General features: G+C 43.6%; 1 protein-coding gene across 1 annotated transcript; it reads left to right on the forward strand.

Annotated features, from left to right (window-relative positions):
• The first annotated feature begins 1,166 nt into the window (after nucleotides 1-1,166).
• On the forward strand, nucleotides 1,167-12,945 carry LOC148048591 (uncharacterized). Its single transcript, XM_087704767.1, has 8 exons — nucleotides 1,167-1,280; nucleotides 3,761-3,852; nucleotides 4,767-4,950; nucleotides 7,247-7,390; nucleotides 7,724-7,857; nucleotides 10,178-10,386; nucleotides 11,175-11,281; nucleotides 11,945-12,945. The coding sequence occupies exons 1-8, from the start codon at nucleotides 1,258-1,260 to the stop codon at nucleotides 12,045-12,047; spliced, it is 996 nt and encodes a 331-aa protein (XP_087560893.1). The 5' UTR covers nucleotides 1,167-1,257; the 3' UTR covers nucleotides 12,048-12,945.
• Nucleotides 12,946-21,719: the final 8,774 nt, after the last annotated feature.

Genomic DNA, 21,719 nt, shown 5'->3' on the forward strand with positions numbered 1-21,719 from the left:
TAGCCTCCCTCTCCCTCTCTCCCTCTCTCTCTCTCCCTCTCTCTTTCTCTCTCATCTATCTATCTATCTATATCTCTCTATTAGATCTATCTATCTATCTATCTATCTATCTATCTATCTATCTATCTATCTATCTATCTATCTATCTATCTATCTATCATCTATCTATCTACCAACCAGATAAGAAAAAGTTCATTAGTACAAATTAGTAAAGGTTGAGGTTCACCTCGCACATATGTGCTAGTCATTCCCGACTCTAGGGGGCGGTGCTCATCTCCGTTTCAAAGCCGAAGAGCCAGTGCTGTCCAAAGATGTCTCCGTAGTCATATGACCAGTATGATTCAACGCCAAAGATGCACGGAACGCTGTTACCTTCCCACCAAAGGTGGTTCCTATTTTTTTACTTGCATTTTTTACGTGCTTTCGAACTTCTAGGTTGGCAGAAGCTGGGACAAGTCAAGGGAGCTCACTCCGTTATGCGGCGCTAGGGATTCGAACCGCCGACCTTTCTGATCGACAAGCACAGCGTCTTACCCACTTGTTCTGGTTTATCTCTTTCGTGAACTCTAATCAACCTTTCACCTTACAATTTTCGCCCACTGCTGACGTCCGATCTCATTTTAATAAAAAATGGATGATATTATGGGATGCAAATATCTTAATGTGTTTGAATACACGTAAGATTGAGAATAACACGGTTGGAAGGGACCTCGTAACGCCCTTGTTCACCTCGCAAGCCCTTGAAGGAAGAATGGAGAAAACAAACCTGAGCTTGATACTCTCTATCAAGACTGAATCGCTATATCAAAGATTGACATAAACACAGCTAGAACAGACAAATATTTTCAGTGTCAGAAGATACATTTCTGAAACGATTGCAGTGTGGTTTTTCTAGAAGCAAACTTCTAAAAAGTGTAACTTAAGTGGCTCAATTCAGTAAACCATTGTTTTGGGTTATCCTGTCCTATGAACATTTGCAAACTGAGTTTTATAAGCCTCGTGGGCCCCATACATGCTGGTGACACAGATGATGGCTTCTAGCTTGAATGTTGGCTGTGGGTGAAGGATATATTGGTGTATGGTTACTTCTCTTTGGAGAAGAACAATGGGTTCAAGAGAATTCCCCCCCCTCCAGCGTGTGACTCACTAAAGAGATGCTTGCTGTTTCTATTTTTGGCTTCGGAGTTCGCATATAAGCCCGAGATTTTGCATCCTGATTCAAGGACACCCTCTCTGGAGCATCCTTACGACGACAGGATGGGTGTATACGAAGAACGAGGGTAAGTGAACTCCCTTTGCACGCTGGAAAAACTGACCAGATCCTTTCCCAAAGTTTATTTTCAAAAGGCACTTTCTTTTTTCTTTGAAAACACCTCGCTTCTCGCCCGAGTAGCATCTTCAGTTCCTCTCTTGGTTTTTAATTAACTCCTAGCCCCCATTTTCATGGGTTTTTTGTTTTTTTTTAGCATGGCCAATGGGATGTATGTCTAAACAACTATCGTCTGTGGGTGTTATTCTTTTGAGCTAAGCCTAGAATTGTGGTTTTCCCTGAAGATGGTGGATTTGGAGAGTGACGGCTTAGGAATGTTTCATTTTAACTGCTGTTGTGTCCCTTTCCTCTCCCAAGTCCATACTAGTAACAGAATTTCTTTTAGCATCACAACAGTCCTGGAAAGTGGGTCAACCCATGTAAAACAGCTCATGGGAAGGAGTTTTAGTGACATGGCTGAAAAAAACCGGAGATTTATGCTTTCCTTTGCAGAATTTCAGAGGCTGTTTTAAGACATCGAATGTCCTCACAATCAATCATGAAAAATAAAAGACAAGGAAGAAGACAGAATATTTTTTTAACATGGGATTTGTTTTATTAGTAGTGGTTAGATAAAAGAGGTAGAAATTAGAAGATAAAAGATTGTTGCTATGTATAAGTAAATGATGAAAGATTCTTATTACATATAAGCAAACATTATTAAGGGTGGCTCAGTGGCTAAGACGCTGAGCTTGTCGATCAGAAAGGTTGGCAGTTTGGCGGTTCGAATCCCTAGCGCCACGTAACGGAGAGAGCTCCCATGACTCACCCCAGCTTCTGCCAACCTAGCAGTTTGAAAGCACGTTAAAAAAATGCAAGTACAAAAATAGGAACCACCTTTGGCGGGAAGGTAACAGCATTTTGTGCGCCTTCGGCGTTGAGTCATGCCGGCCACATGACTACGGAGACGTCTTTGGAGAATGCTGGCTCTTTGGCTTAGAAACGGATGAGCACCGCCCTCTAGAGTCGGGAACAGATATCTGCTGGTGGACCTCACTCCATTATGCGGCGCTAGGGATTCGAACCGCCAAACTGCCGACCATCAACAAGCTCAGGGTCTTAGCCAATGACACTTAGCAATCCCCAAACCCATGCTGTTCTTCCTTCTTAGAGTAGTTTCCCTTCAAGGCAGATTTGATCAGTCAGCCCTTCCAAGAAAGGACTAAAATTAGTAAAGTGCCCATTCCTTTGGGCATGATCAAAACTCCATTTAGATCTCTTTAAAATAGTTCCCTGCTTGTTGTTTACTCTTCAGTCAAAGAGTCTAGGGAATGAGTGGAATCAAACATTCATGGAAGCTTCTAAAATGTCCTTGCCTTCTGTTTGGATTCTGGCATCAGATTTTTGCAGGGGTAAAATTTACAGTCCAGAACATAATAGTTAACATATTTTTGAGAGTATAAGATGCTCCAAAGTATAAGACGCACCTAGATTTTGGGGAGGAAAACAAGGGGAAAATATCTACCTCTGCCTCCCAGCAATTTGCCTCCTTGCAACAAACAGTACAGACAAAATACACTGTAGAGTTATATTTCAGACTACACTTGTACAGATGCTGCTAAAATTGATGTGATTTCTGGAAGTATAGTTATTATCTGCAATTTAAAAGAATAGCACTTTTAAAAACAATAGCATGGGACCTCTTCAGAGCAAGCATTTATTTTAAAAAGCTTCTTCATTTTGTTAAGTTGTCTAGAATAATAATAAAGCAGTCTTTAAAAAATAAATCTAACAATTTGAACATTCTATAGGCATTTATAGTTGTTGACTTACCTCCTTGCAGCAAACAGCCTCATTAGCACAAGAAAAAAAAATCTGCCTCCCAGCAATTTGCCACATGGAGCAAACAGCAAGTTTCACTTTCAATTTCTCCCGATCATCAGCTGTTAGAGGCTGCAGGGATTGTTATAGCTTATTGAAGCCTCCCCAAGCCCCCGTTTGCTGCAAAGAGGTAAATTGCTGGGAGGCAGAGGCCAAAGGGTTGGGGCCGGTGGGTGGGTGGGGCTACATTCAGTATATAAGACGCACCCAAATTTTCACCCTCTTTTAGGGGGGAAAACAGTGCGTCTTATACTCTGAAAAATACGGTAGCTTTCCTTGGGAAGATTTCTTAGAGAAGGATGGTAATCAATATATATGTGTGTGTGTGTGTGTGTGTGTATGTATGTATGTATGTATGTATGTATGTATGTATGTATGTATGTATGTCGGTCGGTCTTTGGTTATTCGGGTTTTCTCCCGCATAAAATTGGAAGTGTCTTGGAAAATTTTATGCGGGAGAAAACCTGAATAACCAAAGATCTACATACTAACACCCGAATAACCATAACATCCATCTATCTATCTATCTATCTATCTATCTATCTATCTATCTATCTATCTATCTATCTATCTATCTATCTATCTATCTATCTATATTGTTAATGATGATTTAATCTTGGGTTCCTGCAGGGAGCAGATCGAACCAAACTGGAAGCTGGGTAATTGGAGAACCAAGCGTACGTCATCCAACAGTGGACGTCCCTTAGAGGTTCTTTATGCAAGTAAGTATATTGGCTTTCCTGGATTTCTCTGCGGTAGGAGCTGACAATGTTCTCTCTTTGTGGGTGATGGGTGGAGAAGACCATCCATGAGAGTTTAGAACCATGATGGTGAACCTATGGCACGTGTGCCAAAGGTGGCGTGCGGAGCCATTTGTTAGAGCACGCGAGGGGTTGCCTTGTCAGCTCCACCGCGCATGCGCGTGCTAGTCAGCTGACTTCACCCTTCTTTTTCGGCTGCTTTTCGCCCTCCGGAGTCTTCCCTGAAAACTTACCTGAAGGCTCCGGAGTGCAAAAAACGGCCCTGGGGGGAAACCGGAAGTTCGGGAGTGGACTTCCGGGTTGCCTGTAGGGCCGTTCTTCACCCTCCAGAGTCTTCAGGGAAGCCTCCTGAAGCCTCCAGAGGGCCTCCAGGGGGGCGGGGGAGGCTGTTTTCGCCTTCCCCAGGCTCCTAGAAAGTCTCTGGAGCCTGGAGAAAGCAAAAAACAGGTACATCACGTACCAAAAGCGGGGGGGAGCACGAGGGTCGCACGCATATAGCATAATGGGTGTGGGCATGCCCGCGCACGACTGTCCTGCACTCCCCCCACTTTAGGCACACGATGGGAAAAAGGTTAGCCATCCCTTGTTTAGAACAAGGTTTTGATTTTATTTTATATTTTTACAAAAGACTACACTTTTTGAAGCATTTATTTTTCATCCTTCATCCAAACAGCTAGCAAATCAATAATGTTTTTTTTTTTTACAAAGAGCTTATCCTATTAAATGGAAGAAGCTCAGGTGAGAAAGGGAAATCATAATAACAACCATCAACATAACACTGTACGTAACACTGTAAGGATAGACCAGTCAATCAAATGCCTGTTGGAAGGAAATCGTTCAAAGGCAACAACTAAATTTACTGCTTTAATTTACAGTTGGGGGACTCAGTCCTACAGGCATCACCGGTGGGGTGGAGCGTTACAACCCCCTGGATCATGAGTGGCAAATCCTGGGCTCGGTCTCGAGACAGCGGAGTGGCATTGGGGTGGCTTCCCTTAATGGGTCCATCTATGCAGCTGGTGGCCACGATGGACTCGTCTGCCTCAATAGCGTTGAGAGGTAAGCAGGCGCCTTGAAGGAAGATCATCTAGAGATGGTCGATGGCTGGATTTGTCTGCTCTTTTCTACCCATTCTCGCCCTGTTGGGGAACCATAGACTATGTTGGGGATTTGCAAAGGGGAAGAATCCTAGAGAACAAACAGGGAGTGTGTCTAAGATGGAAAACTCTCCTTTTCCCCCCAATTCCGGTTACTTTTTTCTAAGTTGCTATTCTCTCCTACCTTCTCAGTCTGAAATTGACTGGATTTCAATTCCCTGCTCCCTTTGAAACTGACTGAATTTCAACTTCCTGCTCCCTTTGAAATTGACCGAATTTCAACTCCCTTCTCCCTTTTAAAATGACTAAATTTCAACTTCCTGCTCCCTTTGAAATTGACCAAATTTCAACTCCCTTCGCCCTTTTAAAATGACTAAATTTCAACTTCCCGCTCCCTTTGAAATTGACCGAACTCCCTTCTCCCTTTTAAAATGACTAATTTTCAACTCCCTGCTCTTGACTCCCAAGTTGTGCCTGCAGGTTTTATGAGCCTGCGGGCGTGCCACCATTTGAGTCACTTGCTGCTTTCCCAGCTTGCCGAGAAATGTTTTGCAGCGTTCCTTTTCCTTGCGAGGTGACTAAGACGCTGTTGGTATTTTTATGATGTCTCTTTATTTACAAGCCCCGTCAATTACGCAATGACATCTGTTCCTTGAAAAAGAAAAACCCCATAAGCACTTCTAATACTCCGGAGCTATGATTCCTTTCCAGGCAGGTGCAAAGCACAAGATTCTCTCACTTTAGAGGACTTGTTCTCCATTTTCAAAGCTGGTAGCCAACAGCTCTTTATCCTGGCTTAAGGAGAAGCGACTTCCCATCATTGGGGCCAGCAGTGATTTCTAATTTTTTCTCTCTTAAGGATCTGCTGCCATTAAGCCACACAGACAAGGAGATTAGGGGGAAAATGCCTTCAGAATGAACTCACGCCTGGAGTTTAAATATTTTCCATCGGTTAGGCAAAGCTGTGAATTGAGTCCGAGGGCTCGGAGGCAGAAGTCTCTCTCAGCGTGTATATATATAATTATATATGTATGTATGTATGTATGTATGTATGTATGTATGTATGTATATATATATATATATATATATATATAATTATATATGTATGTATGTATGTATGTATGTATGTATGTATGTATGTATATATATATATATATATATATATATATATATTTATCAGCATATATATATATATATAGTATTTGTGCTGATAAATAAATAAAGGGAGACTAGTATGGATCTATTTCAAGCTATTTAGCTCTCATCAGCTAGCCATACCCTTACTGGGATTTGAACCTGTGCTGTATTACATATTAGGCGGTTGTGTTAGCCACTAAGCCACAGGCTCTCCTCCTTTATCAGCTAAGCCAGGGAAATAAGTATGTATTTCGTGTCACAACCCCTGGTATGCCCAAATATGGGAGGAAGCATACTGCTTCCTTTCTCTGTCTATCGGCTCACCCCAGGAGACCATCCAGACAGAAAGCCATTATTTTTACTGTTGCCTTTGTTACTACACACACACACACACACACACACACACACACACACACACACACACACGCACCTATTATTTAATATAGAGAATGGAATGGAATGGAATAGGAATAGGAATGTAGAATAGGAATAGGAATATAGAATAGGAATAGGAATATAGAATGGGATTGCTTGTCAAAAGGGGTTCTCATGTCCTTGAGACCCAGCAATGTTCATAAGTATGAACCAGTTGCCAAGCATCTGAATTTCGATCACATGATCAAGGGCATGCTAAAAAGGTCATAAGTGTGAAAAATGGTCGTAAGCCCCTTTTCTCAGTGCCGTTGTAACTTTGAACGGTCACTCAATGAACTGTTGTAAGTCAAGGACTACCTGTAGTTTATGTTTACTCTGCAATCGTGTTGTACAAGTCCTGGCATTGAGTCAGCTTCCCCTCCTCTTCCTATCATCTTCTTTTAATGACCCCCATAATCCCTTGCGGGGTGGACTCTGGGCAACTGAATGGAGGTAGCAGAATTTTTACTGGCCGGATGCCTTCCTGTTGCCAATGCGGAGTTTTGTTCAGCAGATATATTCTCACTGTGCCCAGAGAGAGAAATGTCTGCCTCTACCTAGGATCGAACTCACAGCCTCCTGAGTTTAAGGCGAGAGTTCCACCTCTAGGCCATCGCACCATTCTTCCCCTTCTATAAGGGGGGGGGGGACACTTGCCTCCCTCCCATGCCCAGAATCTCTCCTCCATCTTATTTCTTCCCTGGTAGGTATCTCCCCGAAATCAATGAGTGGAAGAGAAACGTCGCACCTCTGAGTGAACCGAAGCAAGATGTAGCTATGGCTGAACTCGGCGGTTACTTATATTGCGCTGGTGGTTTTGATGGGCTGGTTTGTCTCAACACGCTGGAAAGGTAAGGCCCAGTTGGGATGCTGATTCGAGGTCATGCTGGTGTGCTACAGTAGCTAATATTTATACTTGTTAGCCTTTTTACTTACCGCAAAGATCTCTCCCCAATTCAAATCAAAAATAGATTGATGCAACATCTCGAGGGAGATGGGCCTGGTGTCAATCACCTTGGGAAGCTTATAGGAGAGAGGGAGAGGGAGGGAGAGAAGGAAGATGTGGAGAAGGAGGAAGAAGATACGGGGAAAGAGGAGGAGGATAAAGGATGAAGGGAGGAGGAGGAAAATATGGAGACATTTTGTAGAATCATCTCTTTCTCACCATTGCTGATTCCTTCCAGATACGACCCAGTATTGGATAGATGGCAGAAGTTGGCGCCTATGAAGTGTCGTCGAAAAGGCCTGGGCTTGGCCGTCCTGGATGGATATTTATATGCCGTTGGGGGCTCCGATGGATATTCTCCCTTATGCTCAGGTATATCCTGGCTGTGGGTTAAATTAGTCCTTACCCTACGTTAAAGCAGAATTAACAAAATTGGAAGGGACCCTATAACATTTCAGACAATTAGCTGTTCAGTCTCTTCTTAAAAACCTCCAGTATTGAAGCACCCACAACTTCTGGAGCCAAGCTGTTCTGCTGATTAATTGTTCTCGCTGTCAGGAAATTTCTCCTTCGTTACTTGAATTCCCTTTCAAACTTTCTAAACTTCCAGTTTCTCTCTCTGAGCTGAAGCTGACGCAGCGTTGACTAAGATGTCCTACAGTGCACTTTCTGCCTCAAAAATGACAGGAAATAATTTCCCTGCTTTTAAAAAAAATATTATTATTATTTTGGCATTTGTAGCAGGAAAGAGAATGGTGAAAATAATTGGTGGGTTGGGAACCAATTTTTCTACCTAGTTTTGGAAGCGTTTTCTCCATGTCTCCTGCATCTTTGCATCTCTCTCTCTCTCTCTCCGTTCCCCTCACGCAAACATTAAAAATAGAAAATGATTATATGTATGTGTGACGTTAATTAAAATCCGTGCTTTTGACGGATGGGTTCCTGTGGGCCGGGTGTGTTGAAGGATGGAAAAAAGCTTTCCAAGTTATTGGTTTGCCGTAGATTGCATGTCTGGGTAATTATTAGATTAAATTAATTAATGAAAGAACTTAGATCAGGCAATTAGTTAACAAAAACACGCCTACTCTTCTGTTAACAAATGTCAAGATAGATAAATGTGATACTTAAAGGATCAATGGTGGTATTAAAAAAAAGAGGTCTGGAAAATGACTTTATAAACAGAATGACTACAGGATAATTTGACTGATACGTTTCAAAAGTAATTTTTGTTGCCTCTTCATCAGGAAAAAAAAAAAGAGCAAATAACTCCAGTTATATAGAAGTCCAGTGCGGCCTAACAGCTGCTTTAGCCGGCTGCAGAATGCAAAAGATGATAAGTGGTTTGAAGTGGTGAATTGATCCTTCAATTTGATACGTGAAAAGGGTTATCGGTTTGAAATAGGAAATCATTGATCCCAGAGACTCGAGACATAGCCAAGGGGAACATAATCAATCAATATATAACAAACAACAATTGATGCCGTTTTATTAACAGTGTTACTGATTTCAACCCACAATGATAGAAATCGCAGAACAGGATCGTAACCGTTGAGTTAATCCTCTTCCTTCTGAATTTCATCTCCAACATCCAATGCCACTCTAGTGTTAATACCACTTTGTAATGCCTCGGTAAAACCACAGTTGGAATCCTGCATCCAGTTTTGATCACCACAATATAAAGAACATGTGGAGACTCCAGAAAGAGTGCAGAGAAGAGCAACCAGGATGATTAGGGGTCTGGAAGGCTAAAACATACGAAGAATGGTTGCAGGAACTGGGAATGTCTAATTTAATGAAAAAAAGGACCAGGGGTGACATGATAGCAGTCTTCCAATATTTGAGGGGCTGTTCTAGAGGAGAGAGTCGAAGTATTCTCCAAAGCAGCTGAAGGCAGGACAAGAAGCAATGGGTGGAAACTAATCAAGGAGAGAAGCAACCTAGAACTAAGGAGAAATTTCCTGACAGTGAGAACAATTAACCACAATTAACAATCAGAAGTTTAGAGTGCTCCATCGCTGGAGTTTTTCAAGAAGAGAACGGACAGGCGTTTGTTTGAAATGGTATAGAGTTTCCTGCTTGAACAGGAGTTGGACTAAAAGACCTCCAAGGCTCCTTCCCACTCTGCTCTTCTGTTAATAGTTTATGCTTTCAATATAAGGGATGTGGTGGCTCAGGGGCTAAGACGCTGAGCTTGTCGATCAGAAAGTTCGGCGGTTCAAATCCCCAGCGCCGTGTAACGGAGTGAGCTCCCGTGACTCATCCCAGCTTCTGCCAACCTAGCAGTTCGAAAGGACATAAAAAATGCAAGGAGAAAAATAGGAACCACCTTTGGTGGGAAGGGAACAGTGTTCTGTGCGCCTTCGGCATTGAGTCATGCCGGCCACAGGACCACGGAGACATCTTCGGACAGTCCTGGCTCTTTGGCTTTGAAACGGAGATGAGCACCGCCCTCTAGAGTCGGGAATGACTAGCACAGGTGTGCGAGGGGAACCTTTACCTTATGCTGCCTACTTCCTTTTTAAAAGCAGGCTAGTCCTTTCAGGTTCTTTTACACATAACTATTACTTCCCAGAACACAGAGTGTCCCTTTCAGCTTTGGAAACAATTAATGCTCCCCCCCCCCCAGTGCTAAAGTGACAAGCGGCAGCACAAAGATCAAAAGCCACAGCCCTTCAACCTTCTTGTGTTTCAGTCGAGCGCTACGACCCCACAGAAGACCAGTGGGCTGCCTGCCCTCCGCTCCGCAGCTGCCGGGAAAACCTGGGTTGCGTTGCATTGCGAGGCAAGATCTATGCCGTTGGTGGGCAGGATGAATGGACCGAACTCTGCAGCGCTGAGCGCTTTGATCCCCTCATCAACCGATGGACGCCTGTGAGGCCCATGAGGTCCAAAAGGAGCAAGGTAAGGAGAGCCAGAAATAGAAACAGACAGGAAACGAAACAACACGACACAACACAATGAAAAGTCTATGATTTTTAACAGTTGCTATTATCATCATGATGACGTGAAGTGTTACCACTTTATTAGTAACACTTCGGTGACTCCATCCAGCCACCTCCTTCTCTGTCATCCCCCTCTTCTTTGGCCCTCCATCGTTCCCAGCATGAGGCTCTTCTCCAGGGAGTCCTTCCTTCTCATTCGGTGGCCAAAGTACTTGAGTTTCCTCTTCAGGACCTGGCCTTCTAAAGAGCAGTCAGGGTTGATCTCCTCCAGGACTGACCGGTTGGATGGCCTTGCAGTCCAAGGGACTCAATGCAGGAGTCTTCTCCAGCACCAGAGTTCAAAGGCCTCCATTCTTTGGCGCTCAGCCTTCCTTATGGTCCAAACTTCACAGCCACCCATTGCAACTGGAGAAACCACAGCCTTGACTATACGCACATCTGTTGGCAAGGTGATGCCTCTGCTTTTTAGGAAGCTGTTTAGATTTGCCATCGCTTTCTTCCCCAGGAGCAAGCCTCTTTTCATTTCTTGGCTGCCGTCCCCATCTGCAGTGACTTTGGAGCCCAGGAAAATAAAACCTGTCCCTCCCTCCATTTCCCCCGCCCCCCATCTATTTGCCAGGAATTGAGAGGGCTGGATACCATGATCTCCATTTTCTGAATGTTGAGTTTCCTTAGCCATAGACCGTACCCGGTTAAGGGCTTGAGAAGAAAACACTGAAACCTCTTTCCAAATTGTTGACTTTCCAGGTCAGCCTTGCTGCTATCAACGGGTATCTCCTGGCCATTGGCGGTTACGACGGCATCGTTGACGTTTCGACGGTGGAAGCTTTCGACCTGGATCTCAACGCATGGAGGTAGTCTTGGTGTCCCTTTGTGATGACGCGCCGCTGGTTTTTTAAAAAAATTTCTTTTTATGAATGGCACCTTCTCATTCTCTTCTTTTTGCTCTGTGGCTCGTCATTCCAGAGTCTGCAGATTGGGATGGGTTAGGAAAACTGGGGGATGAATCCATTAAAAAGGGAGAAAGATAATCCGTCTCTTGCAGAGGTGGTCCTTGACTTACAACCACAATCAGGGCCAAAATTTATGTTGCTAAGCAAGGCAGCTGTGCCAGATTTTAGGAGCTTTTTATGAACTGCCCTCTGGGTAGCATCTTCAGGGCTATAAGGCGGAGGGAGCAAACGCACTCCCTTCTAAGCACTGATGGTGTTCCCTAGTTAGGTAATGAAATGTCTGCAAGAAAACAGCAAAGCTCAAACAGCACCAAGGACCTGCACAGTCCATCTCCTCCTCAAACCCCACTCCCTTCTAGCACTGATGATGTTCCCTAGTTGGGTAATGAAATGTCTTCAAGAAAACCACTGAGCTCAGAGAGCACCAAGGACTCCACAGCTCACCCCTAGGCTACCAATGTGAATACTAGATGTCTCATCTTCAATGTACGTGCCACTGTTGTGTGAAACGACACACAACAAGCTTGTAGAGGTTAACACTGCCCCTTGTTCCTTCCATTGCAGAAGTTTTGGCAACACGAAGAGCCGTCACCCAGGTGGAGGCGTCACTATGATCCAAATGGCCACTGAAGATGTGGAGTCCTTTGAGTCCCCTTGGAGCAGATAAACCAGAAGATGAACAAGACCTGGTTCTAGATTCAGATTAGGTAGGGTGAGTTCTTGAGCTAGATCTGAGCAACATCCGGAGCTGTACTTCCATGCCTGAAACAAGATGATTTATTTCTTCCGTTCACCCCAATTATTTATTTTATTTGTTCACAATAAATTCAGTTATTTATTTTATTCATTCACAACCCTCCTATACTACCTCCTCTTACAATACTAGACAACACAGGATCAACAGTTAGAGACCTTCACGTTTCTAAGTTCTATTGTATCTCAAGACCCAAAATGGACACCTAACATCAAAAATGTAATCCAAAAAGCACAACAAAGAATGTTCTTTCTGCGCCAACTCAGGAAGCTCAGTGCCCAAGGAGCTGCTGATTCAGTTCTGCAGAGGAACGATTGAGTCTGTCCTCTGCACCTCCAAAACTGTCTGGTTTGGCTCTGCAACCCAACAAGACAGACACGGACTTCAGAGGAGAATCAGAAATGCAGAAGAAACAATGGCTACCAAGCTGCCTTCCATTGGGGACCTGTAACACTGCATGAGTCAAAAAGAGGGCTGTGAAAATATCTGCAGACCCCTTGCATCCTGGACATAAATTGTTTCAACTCCTACCCTCAAAGTGACGCTATAGGCCACTGCACACCATAATAACTAGACACAAGGACAGTTTTTCCCCAAATCCCATCACTCTGCTAAACAACTATTATCCTCAACACTGTCAAACTATTTACTAAGTCTGCATTACTATTATTCTTCCTTCCTAGTACCTATCTCTTCCCACTTGTGACTATAACCATGCTGCTTATATCTTTCCAATTTATATTGTTTTGTTTGTTTCCTAGTATGATTTGATTGCTTATTAGTAACCTATGACTATCACTAAATGTTGTATCTTACGATTCTTGATGACTGTATTCTATTTTAGGTTCTGATAGGTTCACACACTATCCTATTTGGGTTAAGATACACCTATGCACATCTCCATACTTCATGATTGAGCCGTGGTGGCGCAGTGGTTAGGAAGCAGTATGGCAGAATAATTCTGCCGACTGTCATGAGTTCGATCCTGACCAGCTCAAGGTTGACTCAGCCTCTCATCCTTCCAAGGTCGGTAAAATGAGGACCCAGATTATTAGGGTGTCTGTAAACCATTTAGAGGAGGAGGGATTTGGAGGCTGTCGATATAGTTAGGAGGAGGAAGGCCTTTCGAGCCTGCCTTATGTACATTTCCTGGCAAAATACATGGGGAAACCCCATTCGGGAAAATTCCACTTAGGATTAGGGTTAGCTCTCCATGAATTCGCAGAGTGAAACGGACATTGCCATTGGATTCGGAGCCCATCAGTATGGTTAGGAGGGAGCACGCCAGAGGTGGGTTCCTACCAGTTCGCACCAGTTCGGTAGAACCGGTTCGTCAAATCTACCGAACCAGTTAGAAGAGGTTCCACTAGTGGACCCAGAAAGCAGGCCACACCTACAGAAGAGGTTCCAAAAATTTTTGAAACCCACCACTGACACACACACACAAACACACACAGACACACAGACACGGAGAAAGAGACAGAGAAAAGAAGAAAAAAAGAAAGAAAAGTGAGAGAGAGATGAAAGAAAAAAAGGAAAAAGGGACAGAGAGAGAGAGAGAAAACACATGGCCGGCAAGCCACTCCCACCAGGTCACATGGCCGGCAAGCCACTCCCACAAAGGAGGCCACACCCACAGAGTAGGTTCGAAAAATGTTTGAAACCCACCACTGACACACACACACAAACACACACAGACAGACAGACACAGAGAAAGAGAAAAGAAGAAAAAAAGAAAGAAAAGTGAGAGAGAGATGAAAGAAAAAAAGGAAAAAGGGACAGAGAGAGAGAGAGAGAAAACACATGGCCGGCAAGCCACTCCCACCAGGTCACATGGCCGGCAAGCCACTCCCACAAAGGAGGCCACACCCACAGAGTAGGTTCGAAATTTTTTTGAAACCCACCACTGGGGCACGCCTTTCAAGCCGGCTTTATGTACTTTGGCCTGACTTTGGACCTCTGCCCAAGCGTTTCTAGCTCGCAGAAGTCGGATCATGAACTGTCTGAGTTGGCCTTCCTTACAGGCACATCTTCGGCTTGTGAGATTGTCTATCCATCTCCCCCTTGGCTCACATTCTCCTTGCAAGTGCCGCTCAGAAGATCTCCCCGCAGGGACCTCTTAAACAGCGTGAAATGCTGGAAGCCAGGAGAATGAGGTGTTGACAGATGCCAGCCAACCAAATGGATTTCCACTGTCGGCACATGTCAGAAATACAAACCAGGAAAAAAATAAATCAAAACAGAGGTATAGTAAAGGGGAGGCAGATACATGGAATTGTGCCACGGATTCTTGAGCGAGGAGGCCCATTAGGTCCCCTGGAATTTAATCCCAAGGGAAATATGTAGAGCCACAGCTGCCATGGGCGACTTGTTGATTTTGACTGCTGGAGTCTGACTTCGTTTTCCATCAAGAAATTCCAGAAATGTAAGAAATTCCAGGAAATAATAGTATTTTTTTAAAAAAATCCAAATGCTTAACACAAAGCTGCCAAGAAAGCGGCATTAATATTTTTATACAGTAATCAGAATTCAAGCAAGAAGCCAGAGAAACTGCATAGATAGATAGATAGATAGATAGATAGATAGATAGATAGAGAGAGAGAGAGAGAGAGAGAGAGAGAGAGAGAGAGAGAGAGAGAGAGAGAGAGATAGATAGATGATAGATAGAAGGTAGATAGATAGATAGATAGATAGATAGATAGATAGATAGATAGATAGATAGATAGAAGGTGGATAGATAGAAGATAGATGGAAGATTGAGATATAGATAGAAGATATAGATAGATAGATAGATAGATAGATAGATAGATAGATAGATAGATAGATAGATAGATAGATAGATATGGATGGATGGATAAACAGACAGATATAGATAGATACATAGATAGATAGATAGATAGATAGATAGATAGATAGATAGATAGATAGATAGATAGAAGATTAGATAGATAGATAGATAGTTTGAGTTTGAGTTTATTATTATTTATAGGCCGCCCTTTTCCCTGAGGGGACTCAGGGCGGCTTACAATTTATAGGGAAGGGGATACAAGACAATAAAACAATAAACATAAAAACAGTGCAAGTAAAAGTAAAACACAACATTCATCATTCGGGTGGGGGCAGATTACGATCTTTATCCCCAGGCCTGATGGGATAGCCAGGTCTTGAGGGCTGTGCGGAAGGTCTGGAGGGTGGTGAGGGTACGAATCTCCACGGGGAGATCGTTCCAGAGGGTCGGAGCTACTACTGAAAAGGCTCTCCTCCGCGTAGTTGCCAGTCGACACTGACTGGCAGATGGAACTCGGAGGAGGCCTAATCTGTGCGATCGAATAGGTCGCAAGGAGGTAATTGGCAGGAGGCGGTCTCTCAAGATAGATAGATAGATAGATAGATAGATAGATAGATAGATAGATAGATAGATAGATAGATAGATAGATAGGGATGGATGGATGGATGGATAGATAGATAGATAGATAGATAGATAGATAGATAGATAGATGATAGATAGATAGATAGATAGATAGATAGATAGATAGATAGATAGATAGATAGATAGATAGATAGGCTAGATACCTGTGCTTTGCAATGAAACTATGTGATTGGCCAATGCATGATAAATCTGGTTCACTCTGGTTCAATCCATTGGCTCAGTGATGGTCGGAGATTGAAACACATAAGGGAATATCGCTCCCGCCACCTTGAGTCCGGAAGCAGTTCCATAGGTGGAAAGTGTAGACATTTTGGTACCGACGTTTAGTGCTATAAGGAGCCCCAGACTGCTCCTGAGTGAAGGAGTGGAACATCTGCCAATTTGAACTGAGATAACGGAATGTGAGGCAACTGGCAGAGTTCTTTTCAGGTGGGGAGGGGGAGTAGAACTCTTTAGCATCAGAGTGTGTTAATTACTGTATAAGAAATACTAATGATCTGATGGACATTTCGAAAAATCCTTTCTTAGCGGGGACCTAGAAGCCAAGAGGAACATACATGCCAAATTTCAAGATTGTAGGCATTATGGTTCTGGAGATTTCGTGATGAATGAGTTGTATTTGGTATATATATATATATACCTCCGGGATTGGGCGGCCTATAAATCGATTTAATAATATATATATATATATATACAGCAACAATAAATCATCTCTTTGATGATCAAGGGATCAAATTAAAAGGAAAAGAAACCTATGCATCAAAGAACAAAGTTTAAAAAATGCACCCTCCTAAACAGTGGCAAGCATAAATATGCATAGCTGCACACAATTCTATTTAACGCTTCGCCTAGGCACAATGTATTTAATGTTTTAATATTTATGTTTTTAATTGTAAGCCATCCATAGGTGCTATGCAGAAAGAGAGAGAGAGAGAGCGCACATACATTTAATAAATATGCTTTAAGAGCTCAAAGTACTCATCCTTAGGGTTTATGAGGTTTAATTATCTATCCATCCATAATCTATTATCTATCCATCCATCCATCTATCATCTATCCATCCATCTATCCATCATTATCTATCCATCCATCTATCTGTCTGTCTGTCTATCTATCTATCTATCTATCTATCTATCTATCTATCTATCTATCTATCTATCTATCTATCTATCTATCTATCCCTGACCCACCCACCCACACATCCATCCCCCCAAATGTCCATGTGAATGTTTGCATCCATCTCTCTCCATTTTACTATCCATCCATCTCTATCCATCCATCTATACACACTCTCTCTTCCCCTTCCTCCCCTCTCATTCCCTCTCTTCCTCTCCTTCTTTCTCTTATCTATCTACTATCTAATTTACATGATTCTCCAGCTCACAAAAAGTGACTCCGGGTGGCATACAACAATTAAATAAAACATATAAAAACCAATCATTATTCCATATATAGATAGCTGATAGAGGAGGAGAGCCTGTGGCCTAGTGGCTAATACAACTGCCTAATATGTAATACCCAGTAAGGGTATGGCTAGCTGATGAGAGCTAAATAGCTTGAAATAGATCTATACTAGTCTCCCTTTATTTATTTATCAGCACAAATGCAACACACACACACACACACACAGTCATTAACATGATTAACACACAAACACACCCAGGCACAGGAGAGAGTAAATATTATCCACAACTATGGAGCCATCGTGGAAGGCACCAAAGACCCTCTCCCACCCCCAGGCCAGATAGCGTTGTTGTTGTTAGTTGTGAAGTCATGTCTGCAACCCCTGGACAACGTTCCTCCAGGCCTTCCGGTCCCCTACCATTCTCTGGAGTCCATTGAAGATCACGCCGACTGATTCGGTGACTCCATCCAGCCACCTCCTTCTCTGCCGTCCCCTTCTTCTCTTGCCCTCCATCTTTCCCAGCATGAGGCTCTTCTCCAGGGAGTCCTTCTTCCTTCTCATCAGGTGGCCAAAGTCTTTGAGTTTCCTCTTCAGGATCTGGCCTTCTAAAGAGCAGTCAGGGTTGATCTCCTCTAGGACTGACCGATTGGATGGCCTTGCAGCCCAAGGGACTCGCAGGAGTCTTCTCCAGCACCAGAGTTGAAAGGCCTCCATTCTTTGGCCCTCAGCCTTCCTTATGGTCCAACCTTCACAGCCATCCATTGCAACTTGGGAAACCATAGCCTTGACTAGACACACTTTTGTTGGCAGGGAGATGTCTCTGAGTTTTAGGATTCCATCTAGATTTGCCATCGTTTTCCTCCCCAGGAGCAAGCCTCTTTTAATGCCTTGGCTGCAGTCCCCATCTGCGGTGACCTTGGAGCCCAGGAAAATAAAATCTGTCACTCCCTCCATTTCTTCCCTATCCATTTGCCAGGAATTGAGAGCCTTGCGAGAAAAATCAATTTCATTTTATCTCTTCCCTTTCCTTGCTTGGTCGCTAGATGGCAGCAGAAGACAAGGAGCCGCTCCCGCTGGGACGGATAATGTTTTGCAAAGTGGGGACCGGCATCTATGAAGCATCTTCTCCGTGACCGTCGATGGAGATGGAGCCGCTTGGAGAGGGAGACCTTCACCTTTCGCCTCTTCCAGCCCGGCAGCCATGGTGAATGATGGAGAGGTAAGCCTCCCTGCCCTCAACCAGCTCCCCGCCCCAAAAAATGTTGCCTCCCCCGGTTGCCCCCATCCCGATCTGTCTAAAGGCACAGAGATCTATTGTCTGGCACATCCCAATCCTGGTTAAAACTTCCTGGCGCTTTTGGTAGGCTGCAGATGCACCAGAAGAGACTCGGCTGGGAGAGTGGCTGGCGTTGAGTGTTAGGGCCCCCCAGTGGGCAGAAAGATGCAACCTCCGGACAGTTGCCCAGTTTCAGGAGAGTCCATCCATTGGGAGGAGACTTGGAGGCACCCAAACCGCAGCAATGACATCTTTGGAGGAGGAGAACCATGGTTCACCCAGACACCGCCATCCTCCTGGCCAGGATACTAGGACCAGGGACACCTTGGCCCAGCCCAGCCCAGGATACTACGCCGAGAAGACTTTCATCTTTGATGATGACAGCATGCACAGGTCAGTGAAAAAGCGGAGTAGATGCTCGGTCTCACCGCATGGAATTCCTGCATTGGGTTGGGGGCCCCAACTGGGTGGGCTCCTAAAGGATCTGATCCCCCTCTTTCCAAACTCCTGTTACAAACTCAGAAGGCGGAGAAGGTGGCAGCTGCTGAGACTTCATCTACCTGGGTTAAGCATGCTGTACGAACACCATGTAGAATCCTCCCAGAAGAAGGGAGTAGCAGTTGTAAAATGGGGCAAAACTCACTTAGCAACGTAAAGTTTGAGCTCAGTTATTGCCATAAGCTGAGGACTACCTGTATAGGGTTTCCCTCCTCCACCACCTCCTGGAACAGGGGGTTGGGCTAGAAGACCTCCAAGGTCCCTTCCAACTCTATTATTCTGTATCTGTATTCTGTATCCTGGGGGGGAAAAGGTGCAGAGTTCCAGGCTGAACTGCTGACCTTTTCTGATCGACAAGCTCAGCGTCTTAGCCACTGAGCCACCATGTTCCTGTGGTGCTTACTTTGTGGCAGCCCCTCAAATAATGGAAGACTGCTATCATGTCTTTCTTTTCTCTGGATTGGCCAAACCCAAATCTTGCAACTGTTCGTGTGTTTTCCTGTCCAGGCCTTTAAATCATCTTAGTTGCTCTTCTTTGCACTTTTCCCAACTTTTCTCTCTTCGTGTTTTCCAGGGTTTCCTGGCCTTCTAGCCTCGAACCTTAATCCGCAGACCGAGCTGCCTTTCTCAAACTGTTAGCTTTATAGCAAACAGCTGCAGCTCAGCTTTAAAGAAACAAAACAAAACCGGCTTCTCCAAATCAATCGATCAAATAAACACCGCCGTGCCCAACTTTAAATAACAGAAATAATCCCCAAAGGTGCCTTTTTTTTTTCAGGAGGCAACTGGGCTTCCTTGCTTTTTTTCCCTTTTCTTTTGAAGATATTTCTCGTTTCTCATTCCAAGCAGCTTCTTCAGCTCGGTTTGGACAGTGGGGAATGGAGCTGAAGGAACTTCTTGGATGAGAAACGAGAAACATCTTCAAAAGAAAAAACAAACAAACAAGAAAGGCCAGTTACCTCCTGAAAAAAAAAACACCCACCTTTTGGACAAATCATGACCTGGATGACGGAGAATCTCTACAGACTTTTTAACAGAAAGAAATCGTTTCGTTTCGTTCCGTTTATTGGTTTTGTATACCGCCCACTCCCGAAGGACTCCGGGCGGCTCACAATAAAACAGGGGAGGGGATAAATAAGACAGTACAAACAATATTAAAATACACAACAATCACAATTGAAGCGGGGCTGGATGCTTCAACAGCCCCCAGCCTGCCGGAACAGCCAGGATTTAGTAGCTTTACGGAAGGCCGGGAGGGTAGCAAGGGTCCGGATCTCCATGGGGAGCTCGTTCCAGAGGGCCGGAGCAGCAACAGAGAAGGCTCTCCCCTGGGGGGTCGCCAGCCGACATTGGCTGGCAGATGGAACCCGGAGAAGGTCGAGCCTGTGTGATCAAATGGGAGGTAATTGGCAGGAGGCGGTCTCTCAGGTACCCAGGTCCGATGCCATGCAGGGCTTTATAAGTAATAACTAGCACCTTGAAGCGAGTCCGGAGACTAATGGGCAGCCAGTGCAGCTCGCGGAGGATAGGTGTAACGTGGGTGAACCTAGGTGCACCCACAATCGCTCGCGCGGCTGCATTCTGGACTAGCTGAAGTCTTCGAACACTTTTCAAGGGCAGCCCCAAGAAATGACTTGAAGGCTGGCTAGGTGGCTCAGTGGCTTGTCGATCAGAAAGATTGGCAGTTTGGTGGTTCAAATCCCCATTACAGGTCTCCTGCGCAAACGGGGTTGGACTAGATGACCTCCAGGGTCCCTTCCAACTCTTGTTACTGTTACTCTTAAATGGTGACGAGATCAAGGTGTAGATTGTCCAAACAGCAACCGATATTTAATAACAGCCAGAGACACAGTTGCACAAACAAAACCCAGAAAAATGACCTAGAAATTAACGCTAAACCAGAAAAATCCAGAATCTCAAGGCTTAAAAGTCTCCAAACTTTCCAATCTTCCAATGAAACACAAATGACTCTGGCCAGATAACCCAGTTCCAAAGTCTGGTTTTAGCAATCAGGAATATACAGATTAAAACTTCCTCTTCTGCATAGATAGCAGACCTTAAAACCAACATCCGCTCATCTACCTTTCCCAGACCTTCTCCAGAAAGTGTCCCTTAAGAAAGGGATTTTTTAAAAACCCAATATTTAATGCTACATGTAATAATGGCGGCCAGAATTTCACATGCTCAAAATGGGAAATTTAAAGAAAATATTACACAAAGGAAATAAAAGACAGAGGAGAGTCTGATTACTACTTAGTGTGGAATTTATGGTACGAATGGCTAGAGGAAAGATATAAAGAATAAGAAAGCAGTAAGGGAAGAAAAATTAAGGAACCAGAAAACAATCATAAAACTGCATAAACAAATAAGAGGGGGGAAATGTAAGATATATTGTATATAAAATAGTACAGAATAATAGTTATAAGAGGAATATATGTATACAGATATAAGATGCATTGTATAGAAATTAGCACATTGAAAGAGTAATATGTATAGAAGAAATATAAGTACATACCCATGGATATAAGATGTAGTATAGATGAATTAATAGATGGATGGATGGATGGATGGATGGATGGATGGATGGATGGATGGATAGATAGATGGATAGATGGATAGATGGATATAGATAGATATAGATGGATGGATAGATGGATGGATGGATAGATAGATATAGATGGATGGATGGATGGATGGATAGATGGATGGGTAGATAGATAGATAGATAGATAGATAGATAGATAGATAGATAGATAGATAGATATAGAGATAGATAGATATAGAGATAGATTGATAGATATACATTTATGTATATATTGTATACAAAAAATACAATACATATACAATATGCACAATACAATTTTGTATATATACATATACATATAAAAGTTTAAAAAATATTAGACTGCGCTGAGATGGATAGGTTGACAATGGAAATTAAAGACAAAGGAGAAATAGCATACAATTTAATTTGGG

This window comes from Thamnophis sirtalis, unplaced genomic scaffold (assembly GCF_051295495.1).
Source record: "Thamnophis sirtalis isolate CommonGarterSnake01/CBP01778 unplaced genomic scaffold, rThaSir2_p1.2 scaffold_2, whole genome shotgun sequence".
Lineage (NCBI taxonomy): Eukaryota > Metazoa > Chordata > Lepidosauria > Squamata > Natricidae > Thamnophis > Thamnophis sirtalis.